General features: G+C 39.8%; 1 protein-coding gene across 1 annotated transcript in view; it reads left to right on the forward strand.

The window, feature by feature from the left end:
- NBAS (NBAS subunit of NRZ tethering complex) overlaps window positions 1-20,616 on the forward strand; it is a 383,893-nt gene that overhangs the window by 207,229 nt on the left and 156,048 nt on the right. Inside the window, exons 35-36 of the mRNA XM_075557089.1 lie at window positions 644-733; window positions 20,255-20,428. Coding sequence (XP_075413204.1) covers window positions 644-733; window positions 20,255-20,428 — 264 coding nt within the window. The remainder of the gene's footprint in view (window positions 1-643; window positions 734-20,254; window positions 20,429-20,616) is intronic.

Here is a 20,616-nt window from a genome sequence, read left to right on the forward strand (position 1 = left end):
ACTGAGTATAATAGAGACTTTAGTGCTGACAAGACAGAACATAAACGAAATCATCATGTGAAATCTCTATCTATCTATCTATCTATCTATCTATCTAGCTATCTATCTATCATCTATCATTCATCTATCTATCTATGGTTTTACTTTAGGGAGTCATTTGGATATGGAGGGAAGGTTTGGTTACATGAATTCTAAATTTCCTGAAGTGCACAGGATTGGAGAGTGTACTGTTGATGCCCTTGCTGAGAAACACTGCCAAGATAAATGCATGGGTTTTTGAATTTGCATTTTCATCATAGTAGTCATTTATTACTCTGTATAGAAGACCTTTCACGGTTTATTCTCACTTCTGAAACTGTTATGTCTTTGTGAAGCCACTGACAGAAGTCCTGAAGTCAGCCTTTTAGCAACAAATGCTCATTCCTCTGAACAGCAGACCTTTCGCAGTTTATTTCCACTTCTGAAACTGTTATGTCTTCGTGAAGCCGAAGTCAGCCTTGTACAGCAATTGTTCATTCCGATGCAGCAATCTCCTTCCTTACGAAGGATCTTCTGAACTTCAAGCTGTCAGCCTGAAGAGAGGCACATTTGAAAGCACAACTCCTTCGCAGCCAAGACGTACTAAGCCTCATTCTTGTTTCAGATTCTTTACCAAAGAGTGAATTTCCAGATTCATGCCGAAGGAGACAGAAATATCAGCGCGGCACCAGTAGTCAGGAAAGCCCTGCCGGAGGTGAGTGGTGAGGAGGGAGAGGGGAAGACCTACGGTGCGTGTGACAGGAGTGCAGCCGGCTCGTGTCTCCCTTACGTCAGAGAGGGGGTTGCGTTGTCTGTTTATGGAGACTGCTTTCCTTTTCAATCCTCCATTTTCCGTTCCTTTCTTTCTTTTTTCTCAACTTTTCATGTGTAAAAGAACACAAACTAACTATGTTCAGCTTGTTAAATTATCCCAAAGAGAATACCCGTATAGCTATCGGCCAAGGAATAGTGCATTGGCCAGCCTTTGGCAGTTCACCCAGTTTCATTCCCAGCCGTCCTCTCTTCTCATGGAGATGGCCATTGACTCAACTAAGGCTGCTTATCACGTCATTGTGTTTTTGTATCTCCCATTTTACACATCTAAGCTGATTATGTTAGCATCTCTAGTAATAATAGTTTAATTTTACCGGTTTTTATTCTAGTAGACCTAGTTAAGATAAGCATTAGTTTTGTGAGATCTTAAAATTTATTCTTCTTTTAATGCTGTATTATGTCCATACTAATAACGATTGACATTGAATTGTTTAGATTTTTAGGTACTAAAAATAGAATGCTATCAATACCTGCCTTTGATGCCCACATGCACACATATCTCTGACATATAATTAGCACTGACGTTTCAATTTAGGATTTGTATATGTTCAAGTTTAGTAGATAATGCCAGATGATTTTCTAAAATGAGTGTGCTGATTTGTGCTTTTAATAATATTCAGTAACTTGGTATTATCATTTCTCTGAATATTACCATTCTTCTAAGTGTTTTGTGATTTCTGATTATTTTGATTTGTATTTTTCTGATTACAAATAAAATAGGGTCACAATGCAAAACTCTCTTTTATCCATTCAGTTCTGTTCCCAATTTTCTGTTAGATTTGTGTCTTATTCCCTTTCCTCATTGAGATTTCATGAATAATGTATATCTCTGACAATTAAATATGTACGTATTTCAGGATAATAGGCCTTGGAGAGAAAGAGTATAGGCCCACAGATCTGCCTCTGTTAGCCAGTGGTTGCCCCAGAGGATTTACATAATATTTCAATGACTATTTCAACAGCACAGAGCTGGCATTTTAAAAAGAAGATTAGTCCAATTCTGATATGCTACCTGAATAAATTGAGGTAATTCTTTTTATAGATTTGTTTTCCATAGGCTTTCTTTAAATCATAAGCTTCACTTTTAAGATGTAAAATGTCATTCATTTTTCTTTTTACTATTTTAGAAGACATCTGTTGTATTTTTATGCCTTTTTTCCCCCCTAAACAATTTGATGTAGCCATCTTGACAGTCTCAATAGTAATTCTACATTAGTTACTTTTAGAGTTCTCTAATGGAAAGCTTCAGTTGGGGAACTTATTGGTGGAGTTAGGGCCAGTATCTTTTGCTTTTACCCACCGTGGAACTGTCCTGCTACCTTCTTCTTTTATAACAAAATTTAATGACATACATATTGAATACAATGTGCGCTGCTAGTTTAATGATAATGGATCTGACGAGTCCAAGGAAATTAGTAAAGGCTTTTTGTCCTTAAGCCTGTTTTTTCTCTTTCTCCTTTAATTGTGACTTTGGGACAGCAGTGACCAGTAGATTGTCTGAAGGGACAGGTATGTTCTATAATTCTGCTGCCCAGTAGAGTAGCCATCATGTTCATGTGTTTTTTGAGCACTTGGAATATGGCTTGCACAGCTAAGTAATTGAATTTTAAATTTTGGTTAATTTAACTTTAAATACCCACGAAAGGCAGTCACTACCCGATGGGACCGTGTCCGGCTCTAGACAGAGCAGGCCTTCAGTGGAGTGCGCTTCCATTAACTCTAAAGGCAGTGGACGTTTTGGGGTAGCTTAGAGTAGTGTAGTTGCGTTTTCGCCTTTGGCATGTTTTGTTTTGTTGTCATTGTCACTACGTGGTTTTCTCTCGTTGGCTGCAAGAGTGCATTCAATTTAAGTCTTTTTTCCTTCATGGGATTCAAAGACATCCTTAACCTTAGCCAATGTTTGCTAAGTGCTCTGTGGATTGAGAAGTATTGGCAAATGTCTTCATCTTGCAAAGTCCAACGGAAGACCTGCTTTTTTCACCGTTTTCTTGGCACTTCATCCCTATGTGCAGCGCGCTTTTCTTGAGGTCATCGTCCAAAGTCGCACATCGCTTGAAGCTATGGTCCCTCCCCACTTGTCCAGCCTCAGACATCACTCAGCCTTTCTCCTGTCTCTGCTCACGCTTTCCAAACGTGCTGTGCGTCACCACGAAACACATCACCATTCTCCACCTTTGTTATGTAGACTTTTCTCTGCTTGCGTTGCCCCTCTTGTTTTGTGCTCTGGTGATCTTCTTCCTCGGATTCCTTCTGAAGTATCATTTTCTTTGTAAACATTTTGCTGAGTCCTCTAAATTACTTCTGTCTCTATATTAAGCATTTGCACATCATTCTGTTTCAAGATCTCTCTGCTGTGGAAGTATGTGGTGCATCTTGGCACTCTCTTGGTAGAGTGCTGACCACAGAGGAGATGCCTAACAACTGTTTGTGAAGCTCACCTATAAACCTCCACAGCGTAACCATTAGACAGTGATGAAAAGGAATTACAATATAAATAAGGCTATTATTTTAGCCTTAAAGAATTTTTTGTTCAACACATGTATGGGCTATATTGACTATTGTAAGTTATGGATCATGTCTTTGTTCAGTAAAGAATTGAAATTTTTTTTTCTGTTAACTCAGCTCACAGCTTATTCTTATTCCTCACCCTACATCATAAAATGTATAAAAAGCTCTTGAGGCTTTTTGGGTTTCCTCTTTCTCCTTCTGCAATGAATTGGAAATTGTCAGTCTGGTCCCTTGGTGACTTATTTGGAATGTTACCACACATCTCTTCAGTAGATGAAGGCGACCACAGGCAGTCCTTGTTCCACAGAGCAAAGAAATGGAATTCTCTTATAATGATTCTCTCTCTCCTTTTTTAAAAAAACTCCTTAAAAGGTTTCTTGTCTCTCTTTGTCCTCCTGCAGAAAGTTGTAATAGATGTAGATCTCGTGAAGTGCTAATTCAAACATTCAGTGAACACATTATAGCTTTGATTCATTAAGAACATTTCAGAAGATTATAGCTACTATTATTGGATTAAAATGTAGTGCTTAGCTATAAGATGCTGTGTTATACATTAACAGTAGATATAATAACCACATTAAATTACAACTCATAAATGAGAACTGACTTTATGTGTTATCTGCTCAATACTCAAGACTTTCATTACTTCAGTTATAAAAATGATGATTTTTATTTATATATCCAAGCAAAGTATAGATGTAATTGCTATTCAATGATACTTGCATGAATAAAAGTTTGAAGATATTGCTATTGTTTCTATGAGCAGGAACTTTTGTTTTTATAAGTAGAGAAAAATGCTAATTTGTGAATAAAGACCAAGATTATGTATTTCTAGTTTTTTATTAATGGTGGTTATTAAACTTTTTTAGATGTAGCAGTATTCCAACACTTAGGGTATATTAACATTTTGTTTAGTTATTATTAGTTATATCACTTAGTCAATGGTGTTTTCCCCTGATAAGTCTAATTAGAGTTAGAAGTGAATTGTGTACAAAGTTCCCATTAAAAAAGCATTTTTCTGTGGGAAAATTGCTGTAAGCATTTTAAGTGGCTACAGATATATATAACTAGACTCATATTTAGAATTTGAGCTTGGGCTAGACATAAAGCTATTTTAAATTTATAAAGGGGTCATTTAGAAATACTTAACTAAAAATATGTGTAATGATAGTTATATTTCTATATCACAGCCAATGTTTCCTTTATTCCTTCTCCAGCTGATGTAATTTGAGTTGTTCCCAATTTTTAGCTATTATTTCTTTGTATGAAAATAGGTTCTTAGTTCTGTTGAGTATTTACCTAAAAGTTGATTTGTTTATACCTCGTAAATTTATGTTTAAAAAAATCAAGAAATTTACAACCTGTTTTCCAAAGTGCCTATCCTGTTTTACATTTCCACTAGAAATAGATGAGGCTGTAGTTTCTCCACTTATTTATCATATTTTTAATAAAAAATCAGTCTTTTCTTTTTTTTCTAAATTTTATTTTATTTTATTTTTTAAACAATTTATTAGGGGCTCATACAACTCTTATCACAGTCCATACATATACATACATCAATTGTATAAAGCACATCCATACATTCCCTGCCCCAATCATTCTCAAAGCATTTGCTCTCCACTTAAGCCCTTTGCATCAGGTCCTCTTTTTTTCCCCCCTCCCTCCCCGCTCCCCACTCCCTCATGTGCCCTTGGTAATTTATACATTGTTATTTTGTCCTATCTTGCCCTATCTGGAGTCTCCCTTCCCCCCCTTCTCTGCCGTCCATCTCCCAGGGAGGAGGTCACATGTGGATCCTTGTAATCAGTTCCCCCCTTTCCAACCCACTCACTCTCCACTCTCCCAGCATCGCCCCTCACACCCTTGGTCCTGAAGGTATCATCCACCCTGGATTCCCTGTGTCTCCAGCCCTCATATGTACCAGTGTACAACCTCTGCCCTATCCAGCCCTGCAAGGTAGAATTCGGATCATGGTAGTTGGGGGGAGGAAGCATCCAGGATCTGGGGGAAAGCTGTGTTCTTCATCGGTACTACCTCGCACCCTGACTGACCCATCTCCTCTCCTAAACCCCTCTAAGAGGGGATCTCCATTGGCCGACACTTGGGCCTTGGGTCTCCACTCTGCAATTCCCCCTTCATTCAATATGGTATACATACATATATATATATATACACACATACATATATACATATATATACATATACACACATATATCTTTTTTTTTTTTTGCATGATGCCTTATACCTGGTCCCTTTGGTACCTCGTGATCGCACTGGCCGGTGTGCTTCTTCCATGTGGGCTTTTTTGCTTCTGAGCTAGATGGCCGCTTGTTCACCTTCAATCCTTTAAGACCCCAGATACTATCTCTTTTGATAGCTGGGCACCATGAGCTTTCTTCACCACATTTGCTTATGCACCCATTTGTCTTCAGCGATCCTATCATGGAGGTGTGCAGTCAATGATATGATTTTTTGTTCTTTGATGCCTGATAACTGATCCCTTTGGGACCACTCGATCACACAGGCTGGTGTGTTCTTCCATGTGGACTTTGTTGCTTCTGAGCTAGATGGCCGCTTGTTTATCTTCAAGCCTTTAAGACCCCAGTCACTATTTCTTTTGATAGCCGGGCACCATCAGCTTTCTTCACCACATTTACTTGTTCACCCACTTTGACTCCAGCAGTTGTGTCGGGAGAGTGAGCATCATAGAGTTCCAATTTAATAAAAGAAAGTATTCATGCATTGAGGGAGTGTTTGAGTAGAGGCCCAAGGTCCTTTTGCCACCTTAATACTTAACCTATAAATATAGACACATAGATCTCCATTTATTTATCATACTTTTTAAAAAATCAGTCTTATTGGCATTTCATTCATATATTATACAATTCAGTGATTTAATTCCATTAAAAAAGGATTGTGAAATCTGATACTGTCTTTTTGAAAACTTTTTTTATAGCCATCTGTGCGACAAGTGGTGTCTCATTAGGTTTGGATTTGCATTTCTCCAGTAATTAATGATATTGAGAATCTTTTCATCTTTTACATCTTCTTTGGTAATATGGATATGCTAATATTTTGTGTCCTTTCTCCACCTTTTTTATACTTGGTTAGTTGTCTTCACATTGTTGACTTCTATGCTGCATTGAAAGCATTAGTCAGAAACAAGGCTCCAGGAAATGACAGGATACCAATTGAGATATTTCAGCAAGCTGATGATACAGTGGAAGCACAAACTGCTCTATGCCAAGAAATTTGAAAGCCTAAAATTTGAAAGTTGGCCACCTGGCTGGAAGAGATCATATTTGTACCCATTCCAAAGAAAAGTTGCCCAATGCAATGCTCAAATTACAGAATAAACCCATTGATAAACATATGCAAGTAAAATGTTGCCACCAATCATCCGACAATGGTTGTAGTAGTACACTGGCAGAGAACTGACAGAGGCTCGCGCTTATCTTAGAAGAAGAGGACATGGAACAAGGGGTATCATTCCTGATGTCAGATGAATTTTGGCTGAATCCAGCAGAGAATATCAGAAAGATGTTTACTCGTGTTTCATTGACTAGAAAAAGGCGTTTGCTTGTGTGAATCACAACAAACCACAGATAGCCTTGAGATGAATGGGAATTCAAGAACACTTCATTCTGCTCACACAGAGCAATTGGAACAGGAGTTGCTCCATGTTTTAAAACCAGGAGAAGTGTACTTCAGGTTTGTCTTCTCAACATACTTTTCAGTCCGTATGCTGAGCAAATAATCATAGAAGCTGAATTATGAAGCTTGTGGCATGCATGTGACACACTCCACCTTGCTGAAAGTGAGGGGGACATGAAGCATTGACTGAAGATCAAGGATTACAGCCTTCATTATGGGTTACAAATCAATGTAAAGAAAACAAAAATATTTACAACTACACCAATAGATACATTGTGATAAATGGAGAAAAGTTTGAAGTTGTCAAGAATTTATTTGGATCTATAGTCTATGCTTCTGGAAGGAAGCATTAGTCGAGAGATCAAAGGATGCATTGTATTGAGTAAATCTGTTGAATGAGAGCTACTTAAAATGTCGACTAGCAATGGTGTTACTTTGAGGATTAAGGTGTGCCTGACCTACATGTTGGGCTGCCAATGAAAGATGAACAGCTTGAAACAATCAGCCGCTCCACAGGAGAAAGACTGGGATTTCACTCCCATGAAAGGGGACACTCATGGAATGTCTCAGGAGGCAGTTCTAACCTGACCTATAGGTTTTCTCCAAGTCAGAATTGACTCAATGAGATACCCAACCTTGAGACATCCAACCTTATAATTATTTCACATTCAAGGGACATTTTCTCAAATGTGAACACTTTTATACATGACTCACATTCTAAAATCGACAGTTAACCTCTACACAATTTCAGGGCAGGTAATGCTGATGGAAGAGACCTGGTGGCCAGTGGTAAAAATACTTGACTACTAACTAAAAGGTTGGCTGTTCAAGCCCACCAACTGCTTTGCTCCATAGGAGGAAGATGTGGCAGTCTGCTTCCATGAAGATTTGCAGTCTTGGGAACTCTGTGGGTAGATTGACTCTGTCTTATAGGTTCTCTGTGAGTTGGCACTGTCTGCAAGGCAGTGGGTGTGGTTTTATATTTTAAGGCCGAAGGTGTGGTTGTATATTTTAAGATGCAAAGAAGCAGGATTGAGTAGTACAGAATATATCCATATGGCGTCTTGCTTGTAGTGACTAAAAGCTATCAGTCCAATGAGTATTAGATTTTAAATATGGAAAGGCTGTAGCAGAGTCCTAGTGTGTTAGAAGTTGAAGAGCCAATGTAGAGTCAGGCAGTGTTAAATAATGTCTACATCTAGCTACTCTGTTTCTAATGTCATCCCAAGTAACTTGTAATATTTGCTGATTATTTTTTCTTTTTAACTTGTCCTTTTGAATTAGGTGAAGGTTTCCAGAACAGAGCATCAGTTGTATAGTCAACAATACATACACTTTTTGGTTTTTGTATCCATTCCTCCTTCCTCCCAAGCCCTCTGAGCTTAGTTCTGGGCTAAACACCGCCCTTTCGATCTTAAATAGTTGGTTCTAGTTGGAAGTGAGTTAATAGTCTGACTAATCCCTTGCTTTCTTAGTTTAGATCAGTGGGGCTTATTATCCGCTGTGTTGTTGAGGATAGAAGAAAAATAGTCATATGTATGCAGAAAGAGTTTGGGCTGGTTCTTTTTGACCCTCTATGCGTTCTTTCTTGGAGGTCTAATGAGTGAATTGATTCACCAAATAATCTAAGTGTAGAAACAACTGAAGCTATAATCCTGGTAAGAAATACTTAAATAAAATACACCTTCAGTAGGCATAAATCAGATCAGCTGAAGGATAGCAGAAAACAAAGACCATAACAGTCATCTATTTCATAAAACACAACTAAACTTAAAAAAAAAACAAGCAAAGTTAAACTTACTTTAAATCATGAAGGTGGTCTAGCTCAAGATAAAAAATAAATAAAATAAGGCCAATAAAATAAAAGCTTGTTTCAGAAGATAAATGAAAATATAAAATAAATGAAAATTTATAAAATATAAATTCATGGGCGCAGAGAAGAAAGTAATACTAAATCCCACTAACAACTTCCTGTAGTACGGATTACAGCAGAGAATGTCAGTAAGATTTTGTTTTGACCGCAGAAGAAGCTCGTTTTCACTTCAGAAGAAACATTTAATTTGGAGACAAGATTTTACACCAAGATTATGCTGTTACCAGAGTCATTAGCGAGGAAAACAGTTTCTTCTTACTTGATATATTGAGGATGTAGGAGGAGGATGTTCGCTAAAAGTTGCCCCTCAAATGATTACTGGTAGCAATTTGTGTATTCATAGTTACACATAGTTAATTAATTTTGAGTGTATAATAGAAACAGATTGAACTCTAAGTCAGATCAACAATTCCCAGCATAAAATTTAACGTGAAATCTTCTTAATGTCGAGTGTGTCACACAACTCAAAGGTTGGCTTACTCTGCGCTAATAATAGTCTCCAATTCCCAGACAAGAAGCATCATTACCAAACACAGCTAATAGAACAAGAGCAGTTCTACATGTCAAGCGTGGCTCACAGAAATAATTCTTACTATATCCGTTCCTGTGGTGGATAATTTACTTAATGAGTTGCTTTCTCTTTTGGCTGGTAATGGAATGGTTAACCCCATCTTGTCTGCTGCAAACTGAGCGGGTAGGATTTATAAACCATGACTCAGCTGAGCTCCACCTTTCCTCGCCAACATGCCTCAAATAGACCAAGGTTCTTCACCGACAGCCACCTTTGTCTTTTACTCAAAATATTTAGGATGTGTAATGTTTACTGCTTTGAGGTGCCTTTTAGCCGTACCTGTTAAAAGTATTAATAGAAAGCTTTCTACTAGAGTAAACCCCCCAAAGTCTGGCTCTGGTTCTACCTCTTATTAAAATGGGAAAGACAGTTGAGCTCTTATCCTTTTGGGGACTCATGTACCCCTCCTCATCTATGATGAGAACTGTAAATTTCTTTCCTCAGAAATATTAACTTGGATACATGCATACAACATGAGCCCCCCATGAAATTGAAGCCCCCATTCTGCTAACATTCTTGGGTCCAAAATAAGAGACCTGAATTTATGAAAAAGAAAAATGTGCTAAGTATATTTTTACTTCCCTTTTCCATACCCATTAAAATATATTAATTTTGTAAATGCTTTTAGATTCTAGATATGTCCATAAAGGAAGTGTACTGAACATGTTTCTGGCTGCCTCTGTGTCTAAAGACTTGGTGGTAGGCAACAAGGTGACCGTGATGATTGATACATGGACCCTTCTCTCAAAGATCTCAGACCAAAGTAAAAGAGAATGCAAATAAGCAAATTTGTTACATTGTAAGTGCTCCAAAATAGGTCAGAAGAGTGTTCTAGGGTGTAGATAAGATGGACTGCGGGCAGGGTGTGAGAGTGCCAGGTAGCATTTGGAAGATTTATAGAAAGTGTGATGTCTAATGTGATAACTGCAGAGTATCAATCTCTTGTATCCAAATGTTCACTATCCAAAATTGCACAAGTTCAAAGTTATAGAGAGAATTTTAAAGTATTCATTACACAAACAATTGTCAATCAACTTGATCCCACTCAAGCATTCCTCTACATGTAAATAACAATTTATTCTGACTCATCATATCCACATCTTGACACATTTATTTATTCAACGAATATTAATTGTGCTTCACTTGTGCTAGGCACTGTAGCAGATAGGAATATAGCAAACAAACCTAGTTCCTGCTTACATTTCAGAGACAAGCTTAAAATGAATATAAATCATTTCAGAGAAGTATATGAGAAAAGTGCTTTATATTTTAAACTATAGTTTCTGCCCTTCAAATGATTTCTGCTTAGAAAGACTAAAAAATGATCTTAAAAATACTTATTGGGGGCTCTTACCGCTCTTATAATTATCTGTACATCAGTTGTATCAGGCGCATCTGTACATCTGTTGCCATCATCATTTTTAAAACGGTTTCTTTTTACTTGAGCCCGTGGTATCAGCTCCCCCTTTCTTCATCCCTCCCCACCAACCCTCCTGAAACCTTGATAAATTATAAATTATTATTTTCATGTCTTGTACCGCTTACTATTTCCCTTTACCCACATTTCTGTTATTCGTCCCTTTGGGGGGGCGGTTTTTATATGTCAATCATTGTAATTGGTTCCCCCTTTCTCCCTTCACCTTCCCTCTGTCCTCATAGTATTGCTACTCCTATTACTGTTCCTGAAGGGTTTGTCTGTCCTGGATTCCATGTGTAGAGAGCTCTTTTCTGTACCAGTGTATGTGCTATAGTCTAGCCTGGTTTGTAAAGTAGAACTAGAATCATGATAGTATGGGGGGAGGAAGCATTAAAGAACTAGAGGATTGTTTGGTGTTTCGTTGGTGCTTTACTGTACCCTGACTGACTTGTCCCTTCCTTGTTACCCTTCTGTGATACCTCATTATGTCCATTTGTCTACAGATTTTGGGTCTCCATTCTGACCCCCTTCGTTCACATCAATATAATTGTTTGTTTTGGGTCTTCTGATGCTTGATAGCTATTCCTTTCAACATCAGGTGATCACACAGGCTGGTGTGCTTCTTCCATGTGACTGTGTTGCTTCCCTGCTAGATAACCACTTGTTTAACTTCAAGCTTTTAAGACCCCAGACGCTGTGTCTTTTGATAGCTAGGTACCATCAGCTTCCTTTGTCACATTTGCTTATGGACTCATTTTGTCTTCAATGATCGTGTTGGGAAGGGGAGCTTCACAGAATGCCAGGTTGTTAGAGCAAAGTGTTCTTGCTTTGAGGGAGGACTTGAGTAGAGACCCAATGTCTGTCTGCTACCTTAATTCTTAGCATTTAAATATATGTACATATACCTATATCCCTATTGTTATATATTAGTATATTTACATATGTACATGCCTATATTTATACCTCTATAAATGCCTTTGCCTCCTAGTTCTTTCCTCTACTTCTTTTTACTTTCCTCTTGTCCCACTATCATAGTCAACCTTCATTTGGCTCTCAGTAATTCCTCTGGGCTACAATGCACTTGATCAAACCCACCAGGCATTCTAAGCCCTCTTCACCATCGATTTTAGATGTCTTCTTGTTCCATTGTCCCTGGGTTTGTTGGCTCCCCGTCCCTTTTCCCTACCTCCTCCTCTCCCCTGTCCCTCCAGAACCATTGACCCTGTTGTTTTTCCTTGGGATTGTTTAACCTGTTTCTTACATAGATAGACAGAGGCACACAAAAAAAGCCTATAAATAGTTCCAAGTCTGTGTGCTGACCCTTTTGAATGTTTCCCATGAGGTCTGGTGAGGTGCCAAACCCTGCCCAATGATTCTGAAGTCTATTTCCAGGATTTCTCAGGGACTCTGGTTGCTTTTCTCCCCTTGCGCTCTGTTGTACTCCCTTTGTGTTTTGCCCTACAGAGGGGGCGTGGGGGGAATGTCAGATGAGGCACAATTCCTGCACTGTGTCTCCAGTGCTGTCCTTCCGTACTGCTGTGGATCAGTGAAGGGATGTCATATCTAGTGGTGGGGTCAGCCCTACAGTCCTCTCTGTGCAGTGGCTGATCCAAGCAGGAATGTCGGCCTCAAGACTTGTGGGCCAGGATATGGTCCACTCTGTCTCTCTCTCTCCCTCTTAGCTTGCTCTGGTGTGTTTTTGTTTTGTGTCTAGCTCTTCTACCCTTGTTTTTTCAGAAGTGCTAGATAATTAGGGTTTCATTCTGTTTCACTTAACCTTCCACAATGGTCTAAATACAGCCATATATATATAATGACAGGGGAATATATATAAACTTATATATAATGACAGGGGAATAGATCTATGTACGTATATTTATTTATAAAGTATTATGGCAGCAGATGGATGTTGGACCTTCACTCAAGTACTCCCTTGACCGAAGAACACCTTATTCTACTAACCTGGCACTCTGTGATGCTTACCTTCCCTGACACGATCACCGAAGGCAAAATGGGTGTATAAGCAAATGTACTGAAGAAAGCTGATGGTGTTCGGCTATCAAGAGATATAGTGTTTGGGATCTTAAATGCTTGAACATAAACAAGTGGCCATCTAGCTAAGAAGCAACAAAGCCCACATGGAAGACATGCACCATCCTGTGTGATCATGAGGTGTTGATGGGATCAGGCATCAGGCATCAAAGACTCAAACAAAACAAAAATCATATTGATATAAATGAGGGGGAGTGCAGAGTGGAGACCCAAAGCCTATCAGTAGTCAATTGGACATCCTTACAGAAGGCTCACAAGGAAGAGACAAGCCAGTCAGGGTGCAATATAGCACAGACAAAAACACAGCTTTTCTCTACTTCTTGAATGCTTCTTCCCTCCCCTCCCACCGCCCATCATGACCCCAATTTTACCTTACAAATCTGGCTACATCAGAAAATGTACACTGGTACAGATAAGAGATCGCAACAGAGGGAATCCAGGACAGATAAAGCCCTCAGGACCAATAAGGGGAGTAGTGATACCAGGAGGGTGAGGAAAGAGAGAGAGGGAGTAATGGGGAACCGATCACAATGTTCAATGTATGGCCTCCTCCCAGGGGTACGGACAACAGAATAATGGGTGAAGGGAGACTGCGGTTGAAAGACATGGAAAAAAAAGATAATTTACCAAGGGTTCATGGGGGAGCAAGACTTGGGGAGAGGGGGAAAATAAATAAGGAGCTGATACCAAGAGCTCAAGTAGAAAGAAAATGTTTTGAAAAAGATGATGGCAACATATGTACAGATGTGCTTGACACAATGGATGTATATATGAACTGTGATAAGAGGTGTAAGAGCCACCAATAAAATTTAAAAACAAAATGAGTAACTTTTTTGGCTGCTGAAATAAATTATGAGAAAGAAGTAAGAGTGTAGGGCATAATCCTGCTGGGTTCCGTCTTGCATATGCCCTTCAACGGAAAGTTTGCTCTAGTTTCCTCCGGACAGTTTTGCATGGATTATCTAATGTCTACCAGTTTGTCTTTTTGTGGCGGCTTGTGTGTTGCTGGGATGCTAGAAGGTATGTCACCAGTATCTCAAATGCCAGCAGGGCCACCCAAAGTGAAAAGGTTTCATCAGAGCTTCCAGACAAAGAACAGACTCTACAGGAAAGAACCAGCTGCCCACTTCAGAGGAATTAACTAATGCAAAACTTATGCAAAGCATTTAAGCTTTGTCAGAATTGAAGGCAGAGCTTTGCATTGTCAGAGACAGTGCCAGCAGGTGAGCACCTCAGGTCAGAAGGCACTGAAAACATTACTGAGGAAGAGCTTGCTTCTCTAGGGGAAGTTGACCACAGTGACATGAATGAAGCATAAAGCCTGTGGGAGGTAAAGACTGCAAGACCTTCTTTTGCTGTGGGGAAGGTACAAAGTATGAATCTAGGAAAATTCCAGGTGGTCAAAAATGAAATGGAGCACGTTAAGATCAGTATCCTAGGTGTTGGTGAGCTGGAATAGACACCATTTTGAATCAGCAAATCACATGATTTCCTATGCTGTGAATGATAAAATCAGGAGAAATGGCATTGCATTCATTGTCCAGAGGACACTTCAAGATCTTACTTGAAGTATAATGCTGTCTGGTAGCATTACATCTGTCTTCCCTCAAGGAAATACAATCAATACAACTATTATTCAAATTTATGTGTGAACCATGAAAGCTAGTGATGAAGAAATTGAATTCTACCAAAATTTTCCATCTGAACTTAATCAAACATGCAGTCAAGATGCATTGATAATTATTGGTGATTGGGATGCAAGTGTTGGAAATAAAGATGAAGTAACTGTGGTCGGTAAATATAGTCTTCATGGTAGAAATGAAGGTGGAGGTCACATGATAGAATTTTGTAAGACCAACAACTCTTCTTCGCACATATCTTTTTTCCGTAATACAATACATGTGACTTCTCCAGGTGGAATCTACAGAAATGGAGTGTACATAGGAAGAGATGACGCAGAAGTTCAATATTCGTGGCCAAGACAAAATAAGGAGCTGACTGTGGAACAGATCATCCATTTAAGAAAATTAAAACAAGCCGATGATAACCAAAAAAGGACTGAGGCTATCCTGCTAAATTTTGAGACTATCTCAAGAACAGATTTTGCAGTGAACACTAATAAAAAAAGACCTGATGAACTGTGGGGAGGATGTTGAAAACATTCATCGTGAATAAAACATTGTCATTAAGACGGAAAGAAAAGATCAAAGTGGATGTCAGAAGACCCTGAAACTCACTCTTAATCATAGAGGAGCAAAAGCAAATGGAAGAAATTTTAAAGAGGTGAACAGAAAATGCAAAGAACAGCTCAACGAGACAAAGTAAAATAAAATGTGCAGGGTGGGTGGCGGGTGGGGCGGGGGAAGAAATGCGGAGTGGATATCAGGCTCAAGTGGGAAGAGAATGCTTTGAAGATGAAAATGGCAGCATAGGTGCAAATGTGCTTGGCACACTGGATGAATGTATGGATTGTGATAAGAGATGTAAGAAACAGCAAATGTACAATTATGCTTGACCTAATGGAACTATGGATTGTAATAATATGTGAGAACTCCTAATAACTTGTTTTTATACAAAATAAAATGCGAAGACCTAGAGTAGTTGTTGCTGTTGTTGTTAGGTATTGTTGAGTCTGTTCCATCTGATAGTGATCCTTTGTACAGCAGAGCAAAACACTGTGCCACACCTACAACTGTTCTTCTGTTAGAGCCCACTGTTCACACCATTATGTCAGTTCATATTACCGAAGGCCTTCTTCTTTTTCTGTGCCTGTCTACCAAGCACGATGTCTTCATCCAGGGACTTCTCTCTCTTGACCATTCGAAGCTGCACTAAAAGCATTAGCCAGAACAAGGCCCCAGGAATTTATGGTATACCGATTGAACTATTTCAACAAGCTGATGAGGTCCTGGAAGCACTCATTCATCTATGCCAAGAAATGTGTTACTTGGCAAACTGTCTGGATAAGATCCGTATTTGTACCTATTCCAAAGGTGACCCAACAGAATGCTTCAAATTATAAAACAGTATAATTAATGTCACATGCAAGTAAAATGTTGCTGAGGATCATCCAAAAATGATTGCAGCAGTACATTGACAAGGAGCTGTTAATGGTTTAAGTGAATTCAAAAGAATACCTAGCGTAAGAGATATCATAGCTGATACCAGATGAATCTTGGCTCAGAGCAGACAATACCAGAAAGATGTTTACTTGTGTTTTATTGACTATGTCAAAGCATTTGACTGTGGGGATCATAAGCTATGGATGGCTTTGAGAAAAATTGGAATGCCAGAAGACCTCATTGTGCATGTGGAACCTGTACATGGATCATGAGGCAATTGCGTGAACAAAACAAGGGAATATTGCTTGGTTTAAAATCAAGAAAGGTGTGCATCAGGGTTGCATCTGCTCATTATACTTAATCTGTATGCTGAGAAAATCATCAGAAGTTGGATTGTAGGAAGGCTTAATAACAAACTTTGATAAGCAGATGACATAACCTTGCTTGCTGAAAATGAGGAGGACTTGAAACATTTGCCGTTGCAGATCAAGGATTACAGTCTTCAATATGGATTACAAGTCAGCATGGCGACCAAAGTCGTCACACTGGACCAATGAGCAGCGTCATGATGAGGGAACATGTTGAAGTTGGCAAGTAACTGCCTTGATATGATTCATAGCCAGTGCTCTTGGGAGCATCGGGTGATCTACGTGTGCGGTGTCTTTACAGTGGTGCCAAGCAGGGAGGTTACTGTGAGGACTGAGGTGTGCTTGACCCAGGTCATGGCGTTTCACTTGCCTTCTCCTAGACACGTGAAAGTTGCACATTGAATGAGGAAGGCCGAAAAAGAATCAATGCATTTAGGCTATGGTGCTGGCAAAAAGTAGTCAAAGTGCCGAGGGGCTTAATAGAGAGTGAATATATAGTAGAAAATAATGATGGCAACACAGGTACAAATGTGCTTCATCCAGTTGATGTGTGGATTGTTAGAAGAGCTGTAAGAGCCCTCATAAAGTGGTCTTTTAGTTAAGAAAGGACCTTGGGCTTGCCCTAACTTCTCCTTGAAACATGGCCCCAACACAGAAAGGTAAAGACATGCAGGAAGATTTTGAAAGTATAACCGGAGACTTAAATCCATTTTCCCCCATGAACTTTTGGAAACCACTTTGTATGAGTAGAAATACAGATAGTTTTGATCTCTAATTCTGCCTGTGTGGGCACTTCCAAAAGTTCATGGACATTTCTCATTATTTTTCAATTCAGTTTTTTCCAGAAACTCCTTGGAACACCCTTGTTGATTCCCTATTTTTCTTATTGACTACAAATGCATTTGGTTTATGTGGACTCTAACAAATTGTGGATAACTTTGTGATGAATGGGCATTCCAGAACATTTAGTTGTGCTCATGTGGAACGTGTACATGGACTAATAGGCAGGGGTCCTAATAGAGCAAGGGGACACTGCGTGGTTTAAAGTTCAGGAAGGTGTGTGTCAGGGCTGTCTGTGTCTTTGGCCAGTCTTGTTCCACCTATGCGCTGAGAATGTGGATTACGGGAGGAACTGGGCGTCAGAGTTGGAGGAAGGTTTACTAACAACTAGCAATATGTAGATGATGCCATCTTGCTTTGCTGGACTTGTGAAGAGAATTTGAAGATCACCGACTACAGATTCTCATAACTGGACTGAAAACCAGTGTGACAATAAATGGAGACAAGATGAAACTGGTCGAGGATTTTATTTTCCTTGGCTCTACAGTCAGATATGTGTTACATCGTGACTCTCTATGGAAAGTGTGCACGTGGCTCAAGTCACAGTGCTCTTAGTCCTCTCACGCACTCATGAGTGCTGGACAGCGAACAGGAAACGGAACTTCCTTGAATTACGGTCTAGGCAGCGCAATTTGAACATACCTTGGCTTCCAGAAGAATGAACAAGCCTGTGGAAGAAGAACAGCTCGGATGGGCCGTCGAAGCCAGCATGGTGAGCATCGGCTCTTTTACCGGGGGTGTATTATCACACGGGAGCAGCGCCCTGGAGAAGGGCATGGTGCGTTTAGAGTGGAGGATTGGTGGAAAGGAGGCCGCCGTTAGTGAGGTGAACTGACACAGTGACTGCAGCAGTGAGCGCAAACAAGCAGCATTAGGATGACGTGGGCCGTGGGTATTTCTGTCTCTTGTACATCGGGTCACGATGAATTGGACCAGACTCTAAGTCACCTAACAGTAACACAAACAACAGGGTGCCGTTGGGCATCTGTGGAACCTTCCATAGAGGTAAGACCCGCTAGGAAATGTGGGCTTGGTTTTCCAGTCCCCTGTGACAGGAAAATGGATCGAGCTTGAGTAACCCATCTGCAATGTCTTCACAATACGGAACTGAGGAAAGATGCTGTTTTCTCATGGCACCTAAGCCCCAGACAAGACAGTCTTACGTGGTTGCCCTTGGCAATATACTTGAAAAGTGACATGATTTTTAAAATTAATATGTCATAATTTTTCTACTTTGTCGTTTTTATAAATACAATAGTCGATTCTGTCTGTACTCAAAAAGACTGTTCATTGTTAATGTGCTGGCATTTTTCTCAGCATGTAATCTCTCAACTTAGTAAATGGAGAGTTAGAATTTTAGCTGATTGCTTCAAGATTGGCATGATATTCCACATTATAAACATTTTTTATACTTTATTAATCATCTATTTGTTTGGATGAAAAGCATTACCTTCTAACATTTACGGTGGATTGATTCCTTTTTACCTTTGCTAGGTCACTGAAGCAATATTATGATAACATTTTTCTTAATTGTCCTAAATACATACTTAAACTCGTGAATCACATTCTTGGATTATTGCATTGCTTAAGAAAAAAAAGAATCTATTGTTTGCTTTATAAATATTTTTGAAAGGGTATTAATTAATATACTATAACATTCTGTTTTCTTTCCCAAATAGTTATTTTTTAATGTGTTGGGTAGGAACAATATGTTAAATCTAGACTAAAGTAAAATAGTTTTAAAATCCCAGTGAAATAATGTATCTTTGAACATATTTCCTAAGAAAAAAACTCATAGAAGTGTCTCGTATATTAAAAATAACCAGAATTCCCTTTTGCATAACAGTTTTGAAAGGAATGCCCATTTAAGGCGTGTGGCTCATTCAGAGGCACCCTTGGTTAAGTCCTGCCTCAGTGATAGAGTGGTGCACTCGCCAGCCCACCATGTGGGAGACTGGGGTTGGATTGCCCAGCAGGGAGCCAAGGGAGCCTGATGGTGTAGAAGGCCCTGTGTTAGGCTGCTAATCCAAAGGTCAGCAGTTTGAAACCACTCACTGCTCCGTGGGCAAAAGATGAGACTTTCTACTCTTTTAAAGAGTTCCAGTCCCAGAAACCCACAGGAGTAGTTCTACCGTGCCCGCTCTCTGTTTCTTGGATTAAATTCTGACTCATGGTGACCAGGTAGGACAGTTTAGAACCTCATAGGGCTTCTTCCAAGGGAGTGATTGCTACAGAAGCAGACGGCTGTGACGTGGCTGGTGGGGCCGTAATGCCAGCCGTACAGCTGGCTGCTCGGTGTTGAACCACTGTCTCACCAGGGGCCCTGCTGACGTCTTAGTAGGTGCTTAATCCTTAATTTCTAATTAAGTGATTTGTTGTTTTCCCAGTTCCCCTCTCTTGTTACGTGGGATTCCTCATCATCAGATTTGGACAGAATTTCAGTCAATCCCATTCTGGCCTGTTCCAGAGACCTCCCTTTGGTCTGTGTGGAACGCGTGCATCTTCTCTCCCAAAAAGCTTGTATTGTATGAGCCATTCTCCAAGCAGCCACCTTCCTTTCCCTCGACCAGCAGTGATGAGACGCAGATCTGAATGGTTCCAGCACATCCCTTTTATCAGACACGCATCCAGTCCAGGGAGGAGAGGCTGGACCAGAGACGTGAGGGCTTTCCCCCAGACGTTGCCCCGCAGAGCCAGGTGCTGGGGAGATAGCAGGTTGTCATTCATAGCCTGGAGGAGGACGCCCCAGGTTTTGACTGCTGCCCCTGCAGGTCCTAAATGACAAATCTTACACTTTATTTTAGATAGTGGCATCTGTTTTCTTGAAACAGTTATGATAAAATTAGTAAGTTTCTGAATTAAATGCATAATTTGATAAAATACTAGGACTAAAGGGTGCTTTGTTTCACGTTTATCTTAATACTAAAAAAGGTGGATTTTTAAATGCACATATCTTCCTGTGGAAAGACCGGTATTTGAAATCGCTTGGTGCTTCCTTCACTCTTTGTTCCGTTTTAAGGACAGTGTACATGTTTGACTTGCTTTTCTTGACCGCAGTCACAGGATGAAGGGAATGTTCTAGGCAGCAGTTCAGCTGACCTACTGCACTGGACCACGACCGCCACCATGAAAGTCCTTTCCAACACCACCACCACCACCAAGGCAGTGCTGCAGGCCGTCAGCGATGGACAGTGGTGGAAGAAGTCTTTAACTTACCTTCGGCCCCTCCGGGTATGCAAGGCTGTGTGGCTACTTTTTTCTTAATTGTTCTAAATACATACTTAAACTCTTGAATCACATCAGGACCTTCATTCCTGAAGAAAGCAAACATTCATTAAAAGACAGGAAAGGGAGAAAAGATTCCATGCACCTTATCTTGGATTATGGGCTATCGTACACAAGCTTTTCATTGCCTGTGG

The sequence above is a fragment of the Tenrec ecaudatus genome, chromosome 8 (genome assembly GCF_050624435.1).
Source record: "Tenrec ecaudatus isolate mTenEca1 chromosome 8, mTenEca1.hap1, whole genome shotgun sequence".
In the NCBI taxonomy this organism is placed as follows: domain Eukaryota; kingdom Metazoa; phylum Chordata; class Mammalia; order Afrosoricida; family Tenrecidae; genus Tenrec; species Tenrec ecaudatus.